The sequence below is a fragment of the Macrobrachium rosenbergii genome, chromosome 40 (genome assembly GCF_040412425.1).
Source record: "Macrobrachium rosenbergii isolate ZJJX-2024 chromosome 40, ASM4041242v1, whole genome shotgun sequence".
Lineage (NCBI taxonomy): Eukaryota > Metazoa > Arthropoda > Malacostraca > Decapoda > Palaemonidae > Macrobrachium > Macrobrachium rosenbergii.
Window position 1 is genome coordinate 3,834,332 of NC_089780.1, and position 19,737 is coordinate 3,854,068.

The 19,737-nt window shown below is 36.8% G+C and overlaps 1 protein-coding gene across 3 annotated transcripts in view; it reads right to left on the reverse strand.

Annotated features, from left to right (window-relative positions):
• LOC136826048 (uncharacterized) overlaps positions 1 to 19,737 on the reverse strand; it is a 158,030-nt gene that overhangs the window by 49,726 nt on the left and 88,567 nt on the right. For 2 of the 3 annotated variants that reach the window (XM_067082937.1, XM_067082938.1), the window contains exons 2-3: positions 13,162 to 13,270; positions 7,175 to 7,415 (exon numbers count right to left, since the gene is read on the reverse strand). In XM_067082937.1, coding sequence (XP_066939038.1) covers positions 7,175 to 7,398 — 224 coding nt within the window. In that variant the 5' untranslated portion in view covers positions 7,399 to 7,415; positions 13,162 to 13,270. The remainder of the gene's footprint in view (positions 1 to 7,174; positions 7,416 to 13,161; positions 13,271 to 19,737) is intronic. The other variant, XM_067082939.1, reaches the window with a different exon arrangement.

Below are 19,737 nucleotides of genomic sequence, written 5' to 3' on the forward strand. Positions count from 1 at the left end.
CTTTAATGACATAGCTTTCTGTTTTAGCGCTATGCGTAAACATTAGGTTACCATGAAAACACCTATGATTCAACCAATCATAATCCGAGTTACAGTCGTTGTCAGCAACCAGCTGAAGCGAGGTTTAAATTTCCCGCCTAAACTAACGGTACTTAGAGAGCTGATCTTGCTTACGCGTTGCTGATTAAAAAAAAAAAAGTGTAATTTGAGCCTTTTATGATTTTATGTTTCTTTTTTAGCCCATTTTTTCTATAAGTCGAGTCGACTCTTGAAATTTATTGGCAATAATTTGCAACGTAATTAAGAAAATGAAGGAGCTTGGATGCCTCGCGGCTTTCTCAGAGTCTGCAGCCCAACCCACCATTATGTTTTACATTGTAATTATGAATAAATATTTAAAACACCATCATAATAGAAAATTTAGACATGAATTACAATAAAATGCAATACTTCTGTCATATATCCAAAGTTTCTACAACTCAAACTTGTACTTGCAATTAGAAAGGGAACTTAGTTTTAGTGACTCATTTGGAAAATGTATAACGAATTGCAATACATTGCACATTTTCCACCATAAATGTTTTGGCAAAATAAAGTAACATGAAGCCTTTACTGATAATATAGAACGTTTAAATTTATATGAAAAAACTGTAGAGGTTTTTTTTGCATGGCTCAGAGTATTTGTGAGGAACCCTCCAGATGCTGCAAACTTCTTGCAGTGCATACGAGATTTTGCACTAATACATAAATTAGCTCAATTTTTTCCTACCTCAGATGCCATTTATCTCATTTTTATATAACGATCATTTAATGCAATGACAGAAATTTTAGAATGTGCAAAGTTATTGCAGAGGTACTTTTTTTCTGCTAAAAAAAGGGGGGGGGGGTTTGGCTTCAAGAAAGGTAATTGGCTGCCTTATATTATTTACTCTTTCCCGTAATGGAGGCATATCCTACCCGTGCCAAATACCACAAAATCCTGCAACTTCTTTCTAGTGTTATTTACCGACCTGAACATCTGCAAATACTGATGACCTTATGGGAACAATAGGTTCTTGAAAGGAAAGACATCAACGTAAGCTTATTAACAAGAGATACGTGCCACTGTTTCCATAACTAAAGGAAACGTTTATAAAAGCAGCCGACGCCCAGCAGCATTGCAAAAACTCTAAATGAACTAATGAAGAGATGTTACGTTGATGGTATCTGCAAAAAGCACTTAATCTTTCAATACTGGAGATAAAAAACGTTTAGGTTTCACTTTTGCTTAAAAATGGATCTTATTCCGTGTTGTGCTTGGAAAATGAATTAGTTTTTCTTAAAATAATTTCACTATTTGCAGACAGCGTTGACCATGCTAACATATACAGTTACTGTGGTTTTCAGTTAGCAAAAAAAGTATAATTGAATTTGAACTTTTTTTCTCATTTTCCTTTTACACTACCAACTGAATCTTCTTATGCGGCACATTTCGATTCCAGGGACTTATTGACAGTAAATAATTTGAAATATAATTAAGATAATTAAAGCGCTGGAGGCCATATAGGTTTCCAATCTTCTGCGGTAAAACTCATTATATTCTTTATATTTAGTTTCCGATAGACACTAATGTAAGATTGATTACAAAAACTGGAAGAATTCTGTTAATTGCTTCAATTCCTTTGCATGAGCATATTGTTGCCATCACATGAGTCTGATCGGGTTTTTAATCCCTTAATTGGCAGGTTTCTGAAGAATTACAACTCACTGTAAATTCTCCCCGTAAATATATATTCTAGCTTGGCAGTATAGAGCGAAACGCCAAATAAGAAACATTATCTATATTTTAAGAGAATATAATTTTGCAACCCAATTTTTGTATTTTTTCATCCCATTTTTATAGCTTCTCTTTCTCCAGGATTAAGACCCATAATCTCTTTGACTTCCTTTATGTTGTTTCTGGTAGGCATATCTTTATACTCATACCTACACACACACACGCATATATATATATATATATATATATATATATATACTACATATATATATATATATATATATATATATATATATATATATATATAAATATATATATATATATATATATATATATATATATATATTATAAATATACATATATATATATATATATATATATATATATATATATATATACACATATACATATATGTGTGTGTGTGTATGGGTCTTAACCCTGGAAAAAGGGAAGCTATAAAAATGGGATAAAAAAATACTAAAATTGTTTTGCAAAAGTATATATATATTCTTTATCACTTACACAATTGTTCTCTGCATCGATACCATTGCTAACAGGACCTCGTTCCCAAGTATCCGTAGAATGGCCGGACACTTAGTCCAGTTGTATTTATATGTGTGAGGGAGCGGATTAAAGCCCCTCTTTGAGGAATTTCCCACTTTCGCCAAAGTAACGCTTTTCACAATCTAGACACGCTGCCATGTACACGCTCCCTCTCACCTCTGGCCCCTCTACCGACTTTTTGCTTCTAACAATTTTATTCCTCATGGTGTTTTTATAACTGCCTATCAGTTTGAAATTATCCAGCTTCCTGCTGGTGGGTGTAATAGTGTTCTTGTCCAGGACTGTAATTATATTCTTCCCTTTCAAATGTTCCTAGATTGTGAAGAGCGTTACTTCCGTGAAAGCGGCAAATCCTGCAAAGAAGGCGGAAAACGAAATATACAAACTATAAGGCACAACCATCAGACGTTGGCAGTTGCCAAGCACTGTTGGGAAAAAGACCACAAAATAGACTGGGAGAACATGAATTTTTTTGTGCAGGAACACTAACAAATCAGCCAGACTGATTGTAGAGAATGCCTTCAAAATAAGCACAAACAATGTCATGGCAGGCAAATCTGGAAGTGGATTTAAAGACAGCCTATCAAGAAACGCAAAAACACCAGAGACCGCGTGGAAAATGCACACCTGGGAGAAGCTGCAGGCAGAGAAAGGCCAGAGTCATGAGGGCAGGGCCACACAGTAGAAGGAGGGTAATCAAAAGATTAAAGAAGCCAGCATAAGGAACTGGACAAACAAGGGCTTTATTCCACTCCCCAACACATATAAATACAGCTGGACTACGTGTCCAGCCATTCTACAGATACTTGACAACAAGGACTGTTGGTCCTACAAATCTTGTAACTTTTCCTGAATAAATATCTCTGCTAGACACCATCCAGTTTTAATAAGGTCCTGTTAGTAAATATATAAATATATATATATATATATATATATATATATATATATATATATATATATATATATATATCACATGTTTAGAAAATTCGTCCCTCCAGCCCATTAGCTAGGAAATCAAGTTTCATGGTGCTGGAGGAGACCCCACTAAGGGGAACAGATGTAGGCGTCCTAACCCCAATGTCGTACAAAATTGGAAAACAGAAAGCCATCAGGGAATTAGGACCAGTCAGGATAGTAACTGAGCTGCTAGGCTGATCCTTGGTCTTAACTATAAGACCTATTTCCCTTCGACCTTTGTATTAGCTGTTATTGCTCTTCCAGACAAAACCACTGTCCTGTACCCATCCCTAGAATTGAATGGGGCATCTCGATGACCTCTCTCGTCCTCACTCCACTCCAGACCTTTATAGCGCAGGGTCGCTGAATCTTAAAACCGCCAAGCTGATGCTGTTCTCTCCTACTACCAGTGGCCACATATTGGGACTTCTGCGTCCTGAATTCGTCTTTTGCAAGTGAGCTCCATGCACAGATGCAATAAGGTACGTCTTGAAGTTGCAAGTAAAGCCAGTGTTCTTTTCCTTCTTGTGAATTTCTCTCCATTTTCAGTATTTCCAACTTCTCATTCTCCCAAACAAAGCCCCTTTGTTTCCCACACCCGAGCACGCACGCACATTTGCCCTCATGACTTGTTCCAAGCTTAAATTAAGTTTGTTCTGTGATGATAATTAGAGCATTCCCACCATAGTGTTACCATGTGCTAATTAAATCTAATTGATAATTCCCTTCATTGTGAATAATTAATTTCATGTGAGAGAAAGTCTTTGTATCAATGACTGCTGACCTGGAATTCTTTTCCAGAATCCTGTTATCTGAACCTTCAAGTTCTACCCCTGCCTTTGTGAAACAACTGCCTTAGAAGACTCATTTCCATCTTGCCACGTGCAAGAATCTTCTGCAAAAGCTGTCCACTAGGGCCATGTGTAAGGCCTCTCAGCGTTATCATTGTGCTAAAGTGAAATAGTTTTATCGGCCAGTCTTAAGCAGTTTGTAAGATTCGTGTTAACCTGTTATTACACCTTTTATTGCACGTTGTATGTGCCTTGATTGCTTGACTGCCAGCCTATGCATATTAATTTCTAGTTGCAATATGTAAATAAATTACTTCAATCTAACCGACTGGTATGAAAGACGAACTCCCCATTTTCTTTGACTAGTTGTAATTTGAAGGTAAGTCATGCTGTTAATTACATTTATTGCTTATGTTCTGAGCTCTAGGTGTTAGCCCCTAAGGCAAATTACATTCAAAATTCAATCTACCTCTTCCAACCGGACTCAGAACTTGACAAAATATATATAACTATATATATATATATACACACACACACACACACACACACACATATATATATATATATATATATATATATATATATATATATATATATATATATATATATATATATATATATATATATATATACACACACAGTATATATGACTTTTTTTCTTTCCATAATATTAATCCACAAATATCTTTTTATTATCTAATAATTCACTATAACTTGAGAGTCATTTAGATTATAGTATACAGTACAGTATATATACTGTAATATATATATATATATATATATATATATATATATATATATATATACATATATGTATGTATGTATGTATGTATGTATGCATGTGTGTGTGTGTTTGATAGTTTGCGACCAATTTTACACTACATATTTATATTTTCAAAGGTTACGTCACAAATATTCCGCTAATAATGAATTCACTGCACCTCAGGAATAACTTAGTCTTGAAGGGAAGGCACACTTAATTGGTTTGAAACTTTGAGCTTAAAAATTATATTTATAAAGACTGTTGATAAATTATTATACATACACGAATACAGACACGCCTACGCACACACACAGATGTATATATGTATGTGTATATGTATATATATTATATATATATATATATATATATATATATATATATATATATATATATATATGATGATTATTATTCTTTTGTATGTAATTCATTTATCACACATAACCACAGGTGAAAAATAAGAAATGGGGTGTAGGTCCTGACTGGTTTCGACTTTATTTCAAGTTAGAACAGGTGCAGGTCCTGACTGGTTTTGACTTTATTTCCAAGCCAAGGCAATGGCTTGGAATTAAAGTTGAAACCGGCCAGGACCTACACCCTGTTTCTTATTTTTCACCTGTGGTTATGTGTGATATATATATATATATATACATATATACAGTATGTATATATATATATATATATATATATATATATATATATATATATATATATATATATATATATATATATATATATATATATATATATATATATATATATATATATATTATATATATATATATATATGTGTGTGTGTGTGTGTGTGTGTGTGTGTGTGTATTCAGCACTCAGGAATCATGAAGGAGACATTCTCATTTTTATTCAGAGTACAAAACCTGAATTCGGGAGGATTATTTACAACAGAGCCGAAGTCAACATTTAGGTATCTAGATTCTGAGCGGATAAGCATGCCATCATACTCACTCACAAACATCGAACACCAACTTTCCAGCAGCTTTCGTTCACCAAACAATGACTTATTCTTTCGAGACACACGGTGAAACTCTTTTTTTCTCATTAGAATATCATTATTAATTATACGGCTAGCATTATATGATAGATTGCAACGGAAAGCCCAATTTGCGGAAAATGTAAAAGAAAAAAAAAAAATGAAAAATTCACTAGATTGCTGGGAAGAAAGGTCAGCGAAGAAACCAAAGCTCGAATTGAAAAATGAAGCATGATTACTGATACTTGATATCTAATAAATGTCGAAATTGCATGTAGAAAGAAATATAACTTCCAAAATGATGCCAACACACTAGAATAAAAGGAAAAGTACGTTCCATAATCTCGCCTTTACCCCTGACATCAAAAGTCAACTGACTCGCACAGACACGATGGAAAACTGGTGAACACAAGCACCTCATCTCTAGGGCTATTGACCTCTAAATACCGTGAAACTAACGTTTTGCTAAACGACATTGCTTGGCAGCTTAGCATCAACAAAATAGCCGTACACTGAAGGGCAGACGAAGGAGAAAGAGGTTAAATGTGAATACGTTGCTTATAAGTGTACGACCTTGTTGCATTAGGCCTCCTGCTCTCCAAGATCAGTGGATCTTTGACATGACTCCTTTATACCCCATGAAGACTGTCGCTGCGATCAAGAGAGAAAATATGCTACTTGGTGCACAAACCATTCTCAAAAGTTTGAGAGAGAGAGAGAGAGAGAGATTTTTTGACGAGCTGCCTAACTACCTTAGACCTACTACATTATAGGAATTTTTCTCTGGCACCACTGACAATATGTGATTATTTTCTACGTAGTGTTTTTCTGATCTAAAGATTCATAATGAAAAAGGTCAGATGAATTACGAAATATGCGAAGAGATGGTTTCATGCCCTTAGTAGAAAGCGACTAGATAATATCTTCGTAAGTCATTTTCTAAGAGATTTTTGAGTATTGCAAAAACTATTTTGAGTGAGCTCATTATCCCTAACAGGCATAGGCTCAAATCCTGGTCAGAGTGGGTGCCCTTACCACGGGTATTTTCCTTTCGATGAACGGTAAATCCACAATCAACGTGCTATATGTGGATTGATATATATATATATATATATATATATATATATATATATATATATATATATATATATATATATACTGTATATGTGTGTGTGAGTGTGTGTGTATGTGTTCATGTGTTTATGAGAATATTCTAAGTGAAATCTAAAGATTTAGACCAAAACAACAAAACTTATCAAAATGTGTGAAAATCTACAAGGAGAGTCAAATGTAGCAGCAGTCCTCTGCCAACCTCATTTTTATGTACCTTTGGGAAATGGCAGAAAGTCACTTACACTCCACTCTGCCTGAGACTCCTCCATTCCTCCGGGAGCGTCGAGGTGTGCCAGTAGAGGGTTCTGCCCTCGCCCTGTTGGTCTGCCTCCCTGAAAAGTTCCACAACTTTGTCTTCTTCAGGGTCGTAAATACTCGTCAGGCAATAAACTCGGTGCAGGAGGTGAGAAGATGCCAAAAACCATAACAGAGTTGCTTGCCACACTCTAGTGACTGTGGGACGCATCTTCAACAGATGGTGATCTGTCAGGGAAGATGGATAAGTGAATAAATTGCCAGATGAATAATGAAATCAAAAGCTTTCTGGAATTCACATGAAATAATCTTTTTGCTCTTTTAGATCTTGATTTTTCCTCACTTGAGCTTATAATCATATAATATGGGTTAACTGGAAAGTTAGACAGATGACTGGAGGATTGCTAGGGGAAGAACAGTACTGTGTGCATCCAGATAAGGAGGAGGGGGTGTGAATCAATGGAACAAGATAATGCTTATTGAAATGACAGAGATACAATGCGTTATGTAAATATGGCCGTCTAATTCTTATGATGGACGAAATAACAGATTAACAAATATATATTATATGAGCTTGATGGTGTGTGCTACACTGCGCTGGAACCAGGCGCTGCCCGTCACGTCTCCCCTACTCTCCCAATCCCCTACCTACCCTGCCCCCACCCTGGGCAGACAAACAGGTTTGCAGGAGGAGGGTGGATGTGTCATGTCTCCCCTACACTCCAGTCCCATACCTACCTACCTACCTACCCCGCCCTCACCCTGGGCAGACAAACGGGTTTGCAGGAGGAGGGAGGATGTATCATGTCTCCCCTACCCTCCTGATCCCCTACCTACCCCGCCCACATCCTGGGCGGACAAACAGGTCTGCAGGAGGAAGGTGGATGTGTCATGTCTCCCCTACACTCCCGATCCCCTGCCTACCCCGCCCCCACCCAGGGCGGACAAACAAGAAAGATCCACCCGGATTTTATTATTATAGATAGATAGATAAGGCAGCCATTAAGCACAGAGCGTAGAGTGGCTAACGTTAGTTTATGCTTAAGCGTTAACTAGCGAAAGATGTTAGATGTGGGAGGTGAATTTTGAAAGTGAATGTTCAAAGGAGTATGAAGGAGTAATGAATGTCATTATGGAAAGTTAAAATGGAAGCGGTAGATTCGTTTAGAAAATGTAGAAAAGGTAACATATTCTGTACAATAAGGAAGTTGAGGCAGAAAAGCATTCGCAAAAGTACGGAGGAAGAAAAAATGTGTTCACGGAAGACAAAGAGAAAGTAAGGAAGAACCATCGTTTCTTTATGGAAGCAAACTGAGTTTGGTGAATGCAAATGAAAGAAAAAAGTACAAGCAACTGAAATCAATTGTGTCTTACGTATGGAGTAGGATGGGTTGGAGCGACGACAAAAAAAAAAATAAATAAATAAAAACAGATACGACAAAGTAAGCGTAGAATGGTTGTCAAGGAATGGAATGTAGAACTTAGGCCAAGGGCCAAGCGCTGGGACCTATGAAGTCACTCAGCGCTGGGAGGGAAATTGAAAGTAGAAAGGTTGAAAGGTGTAACAGGAGGAAAACCTCAAAGCAGTTGCGCTATAAAACGATTGTTAGGAGAGGGTGATAGCAAGGTGGAAGAAAGAGAATATGAATGGAGGTACAGCAAAAGAATCGAAAGGGGTTGCAGCTAGGAGCCGAAGGGGAGATGCAAAGAACCTTAAGTAATGCCTACAGTGCACCGCCTGAGGTGCACAAAGGGGCACTACCCCCTTATGGAGGTAGTAAGGGCATCCTGAGTGAAAAGTGGAGAGGAGTGAGCACTGCAATGCTGGGAAGGAAGAGGGGGCGGAGGGTTTGGGCGGGGGGGACAGAGACAGGGAGGAAAGAGTTGTTGCGACGGACTTAAGGGAAGGAAGGACGCTGCAACGTTCCAACAGAGCTACTAGACAGTGGAGAGGGACGGCTGGTGTAGAGAGGTGGGCCGACGTGGTGTCGATGAGCTTACTGTGTAGAAAGAAATATGTTTTAGTTATTACTAGCATGTCAGGCATTCATTCTAGATTCAGCAGCTGAAGGATGGCCGTCACATGACTTAAAGACTGAATGCTCTCATGATGAATGCATACATACATACATATATATATATATATATATATATATATATATATATATATATATAATATAAATTTCTGCCTCACACCAGGATCGAACCCAGGTCTTTCAATTGAAAGGCAAGGGTGCTGCCCACTAGGCCATAAAAGTCATAAAAGAAGTTGGGACCTGAGTGCCACTGCACACAAGGAATTACCTGGGCAAGCTAACTGCTTGCATACCAGCATATTTTCCCCAACTTCAGCACCCCCCATTGACAGCTTGCCCAGCTTGTGTGCAGTGGCACTCAGGTTCCAACTTCTTTTATGACTTGTGTGGCCTAGTGGGAAGCGCCCTTGCCTTTCAATTGAAAGACCTGGCTTTGATCCTGATGTGAGTCAGAAATTTATTTCTGTTCTACATGTGATTGTGTGTTGACTATTTCTATACAATATGTTTCGGTTAAGTGGGGGGTGTGTTTAGGTTTAGTGGGGTGGGGGGTAAATGGGACAAAAGTTAATTATACCTTAGTTTTACCAGACCACTGAGCTGATTAACAGCTCTCCTAGGGCTGGCCAGAAGGATTAGACTTATTTTACGTGGCTAAGAACCAAATGGTTACTTAGCAACAGGACCTACAGCTTACTGTAGAATCCGAACCACATTATAGCAAGAAATGAATTTCTATCACCAGAAATAAATTCCTCCAACTCTTCATCAGCCGGCCGGGGAATCGAACTCCGGTTCAGCGAGTACCAGTCCACAGCTCTACCGACTCACCCAACGAAGCGCTAGGAAAATGGAATAGTCACTACAGAAGTATTTGGGTAAAATGGACAGCAACCACAGTAATACCTGGATAAAAAGAGCAGTCAGCACAGTAATACCTGGGGGACAGTCACCACAGCAATGTCTGGATAACTTGGACAGTCACCACAGTAACGCCAGGATAAAAGGAACACTCAGCATAGTAATCCCTGGATAAAAGGGACAGACAGCACAGTAGCATCTGGATAAATGGGACAATCACCACATTAATATCATCTGGAGAAAAGGGACAGTCAGCACAGTAATACCTGGATAAATGGGACAGCCACCACAGTAATACATGGATAAACAGGACAGTCATCATAGCAATATCTGGATAAAATGGTCAGTCAGTATAGTGATACTTCGATAAAAGGGACAGACAGTATAGTAATGCTTAGATAAATGGGACAGTCACCATAGTAATACCTGGATAAATGTGACAGTCACTGCAGTAATATCTGGATAAAAGGAACAGTCAGCACAGTAATATCTGGATAAATGGGACAGTCAGAACAGTAATACCTCAATAAAAGGGACAGTCACCACAGTAATGCTTAGATAAATGGAACAGTTACCACAGTAATATCTGGATAGATGGGACAGTTAGCACAGTAATGTTTGAATAAAAGGGATAGTTAGTACAGTAATACCTGGATAAGTGGGGCAGTTAGCACAGTAATATTTGGATAATGGGGACAGTCAGCACAGTAATTCCTGGATAAAAGGGACAGTCAGCACAAGGAGGTGCAGGCTGGTCAACTAATATATATATATATATATATATATATATATATATATATATATATATATATATATATGTATATATATATATATATATATATATATATATATATATATATATATATATATATATATATATATATATATATATATATATATGTATATATATATATATATATATATATATATATATATATATATATATATATATGTGTGTGTGTGTGTGTGTGTGTGTGTGTGTATGTATGTATGTATGTATGTATGTATGTATATATACATATATATGCATATATATACATAAAAGTGAATGTTTGTATATTTGTTTGTCCACTATAGAAATCCGAACCACTTGACAGACCCAGAAAATTTTGCACAAGGCCTCTATGTCACCCCAGAAAGGTTTATAACTCAAAATCAAACCCCTACCCCGTGACAAACATACAAACAGACAAAACAAATGAAATTTTCGTTTTTACATCACCTTTTCCTTCAGCTCTCTGGGTTTATTCTCATTTTTTACCTGACACTCCACCTATTTTTTCTCGGCACTGCCAGACATATGATTAATCTATACAATAAATCCAAATCCCCTATAACATCAATTTTTGACCAGAATTTACGTGAAATCCGATCATAATTTATGAGATTATTAATATAATTGTTTATTACCTCAATAAAATCAACACTGAAAACCTATATCGGTTTAAATGTGGTTTACAATCCTCGCCACGGAAAAAAGTAACAGACCAAATGCTTCTGTGATAGACGTACCCCCTCATTAAAAAATTACTCGCGACAAAATTACCAGCTTTTTTTCAGTGTTCACTTTAAGCCAAACGTATGTTAATCATACCTTGCCAATAAAATACAAATTCTTAAGTACGCTGTGGTATTACCGTCATCATATCTGACAACTTAATCCACAAAAAAACTTCGTAGTTGTGGGCACAACTTTGGAGATCAAGAAATAATTCATCGACGAGACGAAACAAATCCATCGCCATCTGCACATGGGTATTAGCAGACTAAATGCTTCTGTGATAAAAATACCCCATCGTTAAAATATTACCACCTTTTTTTCAGTGTTCATCTTAAGCCAAACGTATTTAATCATACCTTGCCAATAAAATACAAATTCTTAAGTACCTTGAGGTATTACCATCATCATATCTAAGTACTTAATCCACTGAAAAATCACCATTTATCGACAATTTCTATATTAGACCATTCAGACTTTGGCCTACACTTTCCCTCAAGTACGTCTAAGGAAACCGAAGCACATTTGTTAAATAGTACAGGCAACTGAAAACAGTTGCAACTCTTTTACTGTCTGAAATTACAGTTGTGATAATAATTTAATATTTATATAGCCAACGTACACTGTATCTTAAGTAGCTGCTGTCTAAGACTGACGTCAACATGCACAAGATTTCCTTTTTCTTTATTCGTTCAAATGCGAACTTCCTCATTAATTCGTTTGTTTCTTCTTCGATTTTACTTTCAGAATTCGCTATAGTGACTGCTTCGTGACTGTATTCCTTATAAAGTCTGTTTAAATGAGGTCTGCAATTGATTATCGTGTAGTTAGGCAATACCACCACCACATACACCAGCTTCGCCATACTACCTCTACCAAACGTTCTCTGTCTCTCTCTCTCTCAAGGCATCACTCAAACAGTCTGGAGCGGAATTTATCTATGAGGTTTTTAATGTTGCAAGTAAATTCATGATTGCAATCTCTTTCTCTCTCTCTCTTTTTCTCATTTATAAATTCCCTTTATGAATGGGGTGAAACAACAAGTCATACTAGCAAAAACTCCAGAATGTTTGCCACTGCAAGTCAATCATTTTCTCTCTCTCTCTCTCTCTCTCTCTCTCTCTCTCTCTCTCCCTTTCACCATTTTAATCAGATAAGTGCCAGGATATATGTATAAATGTATATATCATGTTTATTCAAAGTAATGAATTCAAGACAGAATCAATAATCAAAGGAAAGAAAAGTATTTTCAATGATAGTACACATACTTTACACGACAACACAATTCAAAGGGGATGGAGGAAAATTTTTCTGAGTTCTTCAAAGTTCTTCCAGGCACCGCCGGGTTGGTCAACTAGTATATATATATATATATATACATATATATATATATATATATATATATATATATATATATATATATATATATATATATATATGCATAAACATGTGAAAAAGAATGAAGAAACAGAAAGCGTGATCAAAAATAACATTGGGAAAAGAAGAAAATATCGGCTGAGCGGAATAGTTTTGTGAAGGTATGAATAAGAGATATGAAGAAATAATTTAATTGACATACCAGAAGTTGAAGAAGACTTGAGTGTTCTTATGAATGACTTCAGGGTTTATGACGTCGAATCAGTAATGAGGAATCTTAGGAGATGGAATCACTGCAGAGATGATTTGAGCTGGAAAAGAAATATTACCTCATATACTAATCAGAGTTTTTGCAGAATATGGAAGGTGGAGACGAAGCCTATATATTATATATATATATATATATATATATATATATATATATATATATATATATATATATATATATATATATATATATATATATATATATCGGGTCTCGATCCCTCAACACAGTTACCTTCCAATGACTCCAGTCGACGGTCTACCCACTGAGCCATCAAGATGGCTCAGTGGGTAGACTCGTCAACTGGAGTCGTTGGAATATATATATGTGTGTGTGTGTGTAATTAAATTCATAATATATGTATATCCTTATATATGTTTACGGTATGTGTAACTATAAACGACACTATCAGGAGTGAACATCCGTGACAACTGAAACAGAACACAAATAAAGAAATACAGCACCAACAGTATTAACAATGAGGTAACTATAGAGGCACTGCACTTAACATTGTTTGTGATGAGGCTATCCAGTAAGCTTATTCATATTAGGCTGGGGAAATCAATTGTTAAGATGCTTAGAGATGACCAAGCTGATGTCAGCAGAGGCGGGGGTTGCACCAGTCAAAAATTTGTGTTAAGACATATTGCAAGCAACAGTGTATGGAATCTGAAATTCCCGCTCAAATGCCTTTCACTGATTACGAGAAGGCATTTTACAGCACCCACAGACCATAGCAAGGAAGGTCTTGCAAGAAAAATAGTTAATGGGTTAGTGAGGCTGAATCCCTCAAATATTTATGCACAATGTTATTCAATACAGTTCTGTTGAATTGTAAAATAGAGATTGACTAAAAAAAAGACAAATAAAATACTGGAGAGGATGAATCAGATTTAGAAATCAAAGGTGCTGAAATTCCAAAAGGTAGTAAGAATTTACATGAGTCATAACGATCTGTATTGCTCTGTGGCCATGCATCATGGCAGTGCAGCGAAGGTGTGAGTAAGAACCAGCATCTACAAACTTACTGATTTATTCAAATTGTTGTTGTTTTTATCAAGCTGGCTTTAAGCCAGCGCGGGCTCTAAAAAAGGGCCCGTGCTGGCATAAAGCCGGCTTAATCAAAAACAACAACAATTTGAAAACAACAACAGAAAGGTCAAGGGCTCTTGCTAGCGGTAATGTAGTGCCTGACAAGAGGCGAGCAAAATAGAGATTGGCACACAGTCAACAGCGTTTGTCTGAGAATGGAGAGTGGCACATAATTCTATATACAAAATGCGAACAGAGTTCTGATAAATATATCTGGAAAGCTGACATTGTATTGCGTCTATTAGGAATGATACATCTGACGTGATATCATTATGAACAACAGCATTGCATAATAAGGATGCATGGTGTCAGCTGAGTTTCTTATTTGCGTGGGCTCGGCGCGTATGTCGGGAGATGCTTGCTGTGAGGAGCGGATGCCCGCCCATAGGGTATGAGCTCGGACGGCCAGGTAAGACGGACGATTGTGTAGGTCCGTGTGGGACTCTACAGTAGAACAGTGAAATAAGATTTTATTGATATGAGAGTAAAGATTGAAGAACATCATGCAGATGAGAAAACAAAGAAGGGGAGATGAGATGACTCTGACATGTCCTTCGCACCCTTCCCCTCCTTCCAGGGAAAAAGGGTACGTAACAGAAGAGCTGGGAGACCCAGTCCTATTTGGAAAACAACAATGAGACAGGAGGATGGAAGTGACAGGTGATGTCTGAAAGTGAAAGCACAGGAAAGATGTACTTGGCAGAATTTCACAGATGCTTTAGGTGCCACACGGTATTAGAGGCAATGATGACGATTATGATGGTATATATATATATATATATATATATATATATATATATATATATATATATATCTGAATTATTTAAAGTTAAATTCACTATAATACTGATTACATAATACACATGGAAATTTGGGTATTAATGCACATAGAGATTTGAATAAAACGAAAATTGTTATTCCTAACGCGCGCACTTTCATAAAAAAAGAACCGAAAAGGCCTTCAGTTCATTAAACAAGCTACCTAAGAAGAGAGGCATATAAGGGAAAAGGGGAGAAATTTACCAAACAAAGGAAGGAGCAATAAAATCAAGATGAAACTGCCAAACAAACAAACTAGCACTCTTGTACATAAACAACAATTAAGACGTAAATCTAGAAAATTAGGACAAGAAAGAAGGTGCTTGATGGTACCATAGCAGTCTCTCTCAACCTGGCTGGCATCAGTATCCATAACACAATCAGAAAGTTTGTTCCAGAGCTTCACAGAAAAGGGAGTGAGGGAACTCTGGTACCCATAACTTTGGCACAGCGACATTTAGGTGTAATAGGGCTGTCAGTGCGGAACGGGAGGTAGGCACTGACTCTAAAGGGGCAGACTAGATGCAACAGTGCAAGTAAGCTTCCTAAACTGAAACATAACTTATGGAAAATGGAGCAATTGTGCATCCAAGATGAAGACCTCGGGACGCTGTTTAGAAACTGTAACCAGAATTTGGCGGTTGGGCTTTATGTCTAGTCGTAGCATAGAGTCCAGACTTGAACAAAAGTATTGAAACAGCAGTATTGCAAACATGTGCCATCAATATCGTTTCTGTGTATCAGGAAGCCTTAGAAGCAATACGTAGCCTTAACGTGGCACCCAACATATTTCCAACTGTCGAAGATCAAGAAACTTTGAAAAGAAGGAGCCGCCATCTACGGCATTGACTAACATGCAGACTGATTAAGTGCAAGACCGGATAGGCAAGTCTTGATTTTTTTTTTTTTATAGATTTCATTCTCATACTCCCTTGGTTACATACTCGTTTGTGAAAAAAGCAATAATCCACTATCTTGTCTTGTTTTCAAGGTCATCAGTTATACAGTGAGTCAAACCGAAGATCGAGCACACCAAAAAAGTCAGCAAAGAACAGGGACACAATAAATCCTCAAATTATTGAGAAGATTGATTAACTGAATATCTAGCGCGAGCAGTGGTCAGTTTCAGAATACCATTAGCCTATAAGTGGGTCCTGTCATTAGCGATCGCCTTAGAATTGCGGTGTTAATTATAGAAGACATTATAAACCTGTCAGACAAACTGAAATTAGATTTCTAATATATAACGTGTTTTACCCAGTAAGGAAATCGTTAGGCTTACCCCCGTATTACAAGGCCTAACAATGATTCTGAAAAAAATGCAGTAATGAAATTATACTGAAGTTATAACGGGAAAAGATAAAAAAATACAAGAAAGAGCAAAATAAAGGTGTAAAAACGGCAACAGATACAATAAAGTGGAATGAAGACAACTGCAAAAAACATGAGGAAAAATAACAGTACAGATAGACCATATCAAGGCAGAAAAAAGGCTGTAAACCAAACCAAAATCTGCAATTCAAGGATTAACGACAAAATCAATACACGAAAAAACAGACAAAACTGAATAGAAAACGTCTTGATTTTCATTTTCTCTTTTCTCTCTTCTTTTACTCCCGCCCGCCTGTCTATAGGTCTACTTTTCACTCAACAAATAGCCAGTTCTCCCAGTTGCTCTGCCCTCGTGCACTCGGTGTTTCGTCACGAGTGTATCAACAGTACCCTAGCCTCTGCTCTTTTGGCCTATTCACTGGTCAAGAGATGTTTAGTCCTTAAAACTGACCAAGTCACTGATACTCTGGAAACATATATCGGTTCTTTCGTAGATAGTAACCTCCAAGGGTTTTAACAGGGTATGTATCCACCTTTGCGGAGCCTTTAGTACAAGCCCGTTGGGGATGACCGTAAAAACATAAACAAAAGACTGTAAATATCATAAAGATAATGACCCCCAAGAAATATTAGTCATAGATGACGACCCGAGGGTTCTAGGAAAGGTCCCATATATCCACTGAGACTCGGAATTCCACTTATGCGCCCAGAGCAGTAGGCTATACGTAGGAGCATATCCACTTGTTGGCCCTAATCTATAGAATGAGAATGACACTGACACTGTACTGGCATTTATTTAAACATCCCAGCAATTCTAAGTCTTGTGTTCTGTTTTCTGCCTGTAGCCACAAACCTCAGGAGGCCTTCAACCTCCTCCAGAAGTCTTCCTTCATTAACATTCCGTCAGCGCCTTCCCAAGAAGACCACAGAAATTCCACACAAGGCTTTTCAGTCTTCGCCTTCATAGTTTCAATACTTTCTTCCGTTTTAGCATTTTCTAGTTAAGTCTGCATCTGCTTATGAGTATCAGTGAGAAAATATAATAGTAATAATGATAAATACATTTAATCTGAAACACAATTCGTAGATTATAAGCCAAACAAAAGATGACGATACCTATATCAATTTATAGTGCTTTCCAATCACATTGCACTACTAATCAGTTATTGTTGTCCTTTGATCAGTAGGCTATAACTCACTCACTCAATATAATTTAAAAAGTTTAGTCCTTTCTGAGAATTTACCAATTTTCTGATATACACGCGCGGCAGTCTTCTTAAAGTGAACATTTTGACATTATATTTTAGTTTAATCATAAGCGAACAAAACAAAAACAAAAACAAAAATTCGGAATTAAACACGATTTTAATAATAATAAAAAAAGAAATGGTGAGGTTAACTCTGAATGTCCTGGTATGAAGCCAAATCTTGTTGTTCTGTATATTCCGTTAAAAGTAAGCAAAATCATCTCCTCACTAGAGGAGTCCGAGGTAGGCTACGCTTAGTTGGTGTCATGCGGAAGCATCGTCTACGAAAACTGGAATCCTCTTCTTTTGCCGCAAACGTTTCTGCTGCTTTCTTTCTCAGCTTTCCTAGGTAAATTACACTTAATTATAATGATCACATATGTGTTCTTGATATGGGAGTCAAGAAACGCAATCATCATTCTGGTAGATTATTTGAAATGTTTGCAGGCTTTTTCGACCAAGGAAGATTCTCAACAGGTAATTTCTCATTACCATGCACGATATCATTTGAAGCAAACTAAGAAAGTAAGGGCAATCAAGAGGTAAGGGGTTCATTAACATGAAAAAGTGCAACAGAAATGGGAAAGTACTTTAATAAATTGCCTGTATTTTTTTAATGCTTCATCGAGACAAGTTTCATCCAGTAGGCCTACTGAAAATCTTGGTGAGCAAAGTTCAGCTACTGCAGCCGCTCTGTCTGAATGCCATGATGAAGCGTAAAAAAAAAAAAAAAAAAAAACTGGCAATTTATTATAGCACTTTCCCATTTCTGTTGCACTTTTTCATGTTAATGAACCCCTTACCTCTTGATTGCCTTTACTTTCTTAGTTTGCTTCAAATGATATTGTGCATGGTAATGAGAAATTACCGGTGGAGAACCTGCCCCGGTCCAAAAAAAACCTGCAAACATTTCAAATAATCAACCAGAATAATGATCGCGTTTCTTGACTCCCATATCAAGAACACATGTGTGATCATTATGATTGAATGAGTTTGAAAATCTGATGACAGTAACATTCCCTGCATAGTAAGTACAAGGGCCACGAGATTTCGACACCTTTGAAAAACGCCCCTGTAACCAGCGATTGAAACTATTCCCTTATATTGTTTTATAATCTATGTTATTGTCACACTTATTGATTGATCATTTTGAAACTTTCCTTTTATTTACATTCACGGGTGCGCGGCAAATGGAAACAAAATGCTGCTTATTTTGTAAAATGATTCGTCTTATCAACAGAGGGATGTTACTTGCGTATAATGCACAGCGCATTGCGTTTGTTAAACTTCCAATTGAAGATTATCACCTACTCCCTTAATATGAATAATCTATAGGACTAGAATTCAAATGATGCTCTTTCGTTTTTGAATTTCAGGTGACTTGCAGTGAAGTTTTGAACGAACATTTATGAAAAGAACTGTGAGCCTGGTTTGTTTTGCACCGTGATCACACACACACACACACATTATATATTTATATATATATATATATATATATATATATATATATATATATATATATATATATATATATATATATATATATATATATATATATATATATATATATGTATATATATGTATATATATGTAAATAAATCTTATCTCATTACATCCCCAATTGACTGGCAGCAATACTTAATCCAAGATTGTTGTTGGTAAGCTGGTCTTATGCCAGCACAGGCTCACGCTCCTGGAGCCACGACGGCCACCTTACCCTTCCAAAAGTACTTCTCCTGCAGAATTAGTTCGCTGTGTGTCATTAAGAAAAACTATCTGCTCGCCACATATCTTAACGTTTCATTCAGCTCCTAGGATGTCGTATATTTAATGTTCCCAAGCATCAACCTTATTTAATTTTACATATCAAAGCATAATCATATTTTTACATACTTTTATTTAACCGACTTCTGCGTCTGTCCATCGGTTTGGGTCAAATCTCGAAACTCAATTTTTGACCCGTGCCCTTTGTCTGACTGACTTGAAATTTTGCGTGGTTGCTCAATCCCGGTGACATTACAGC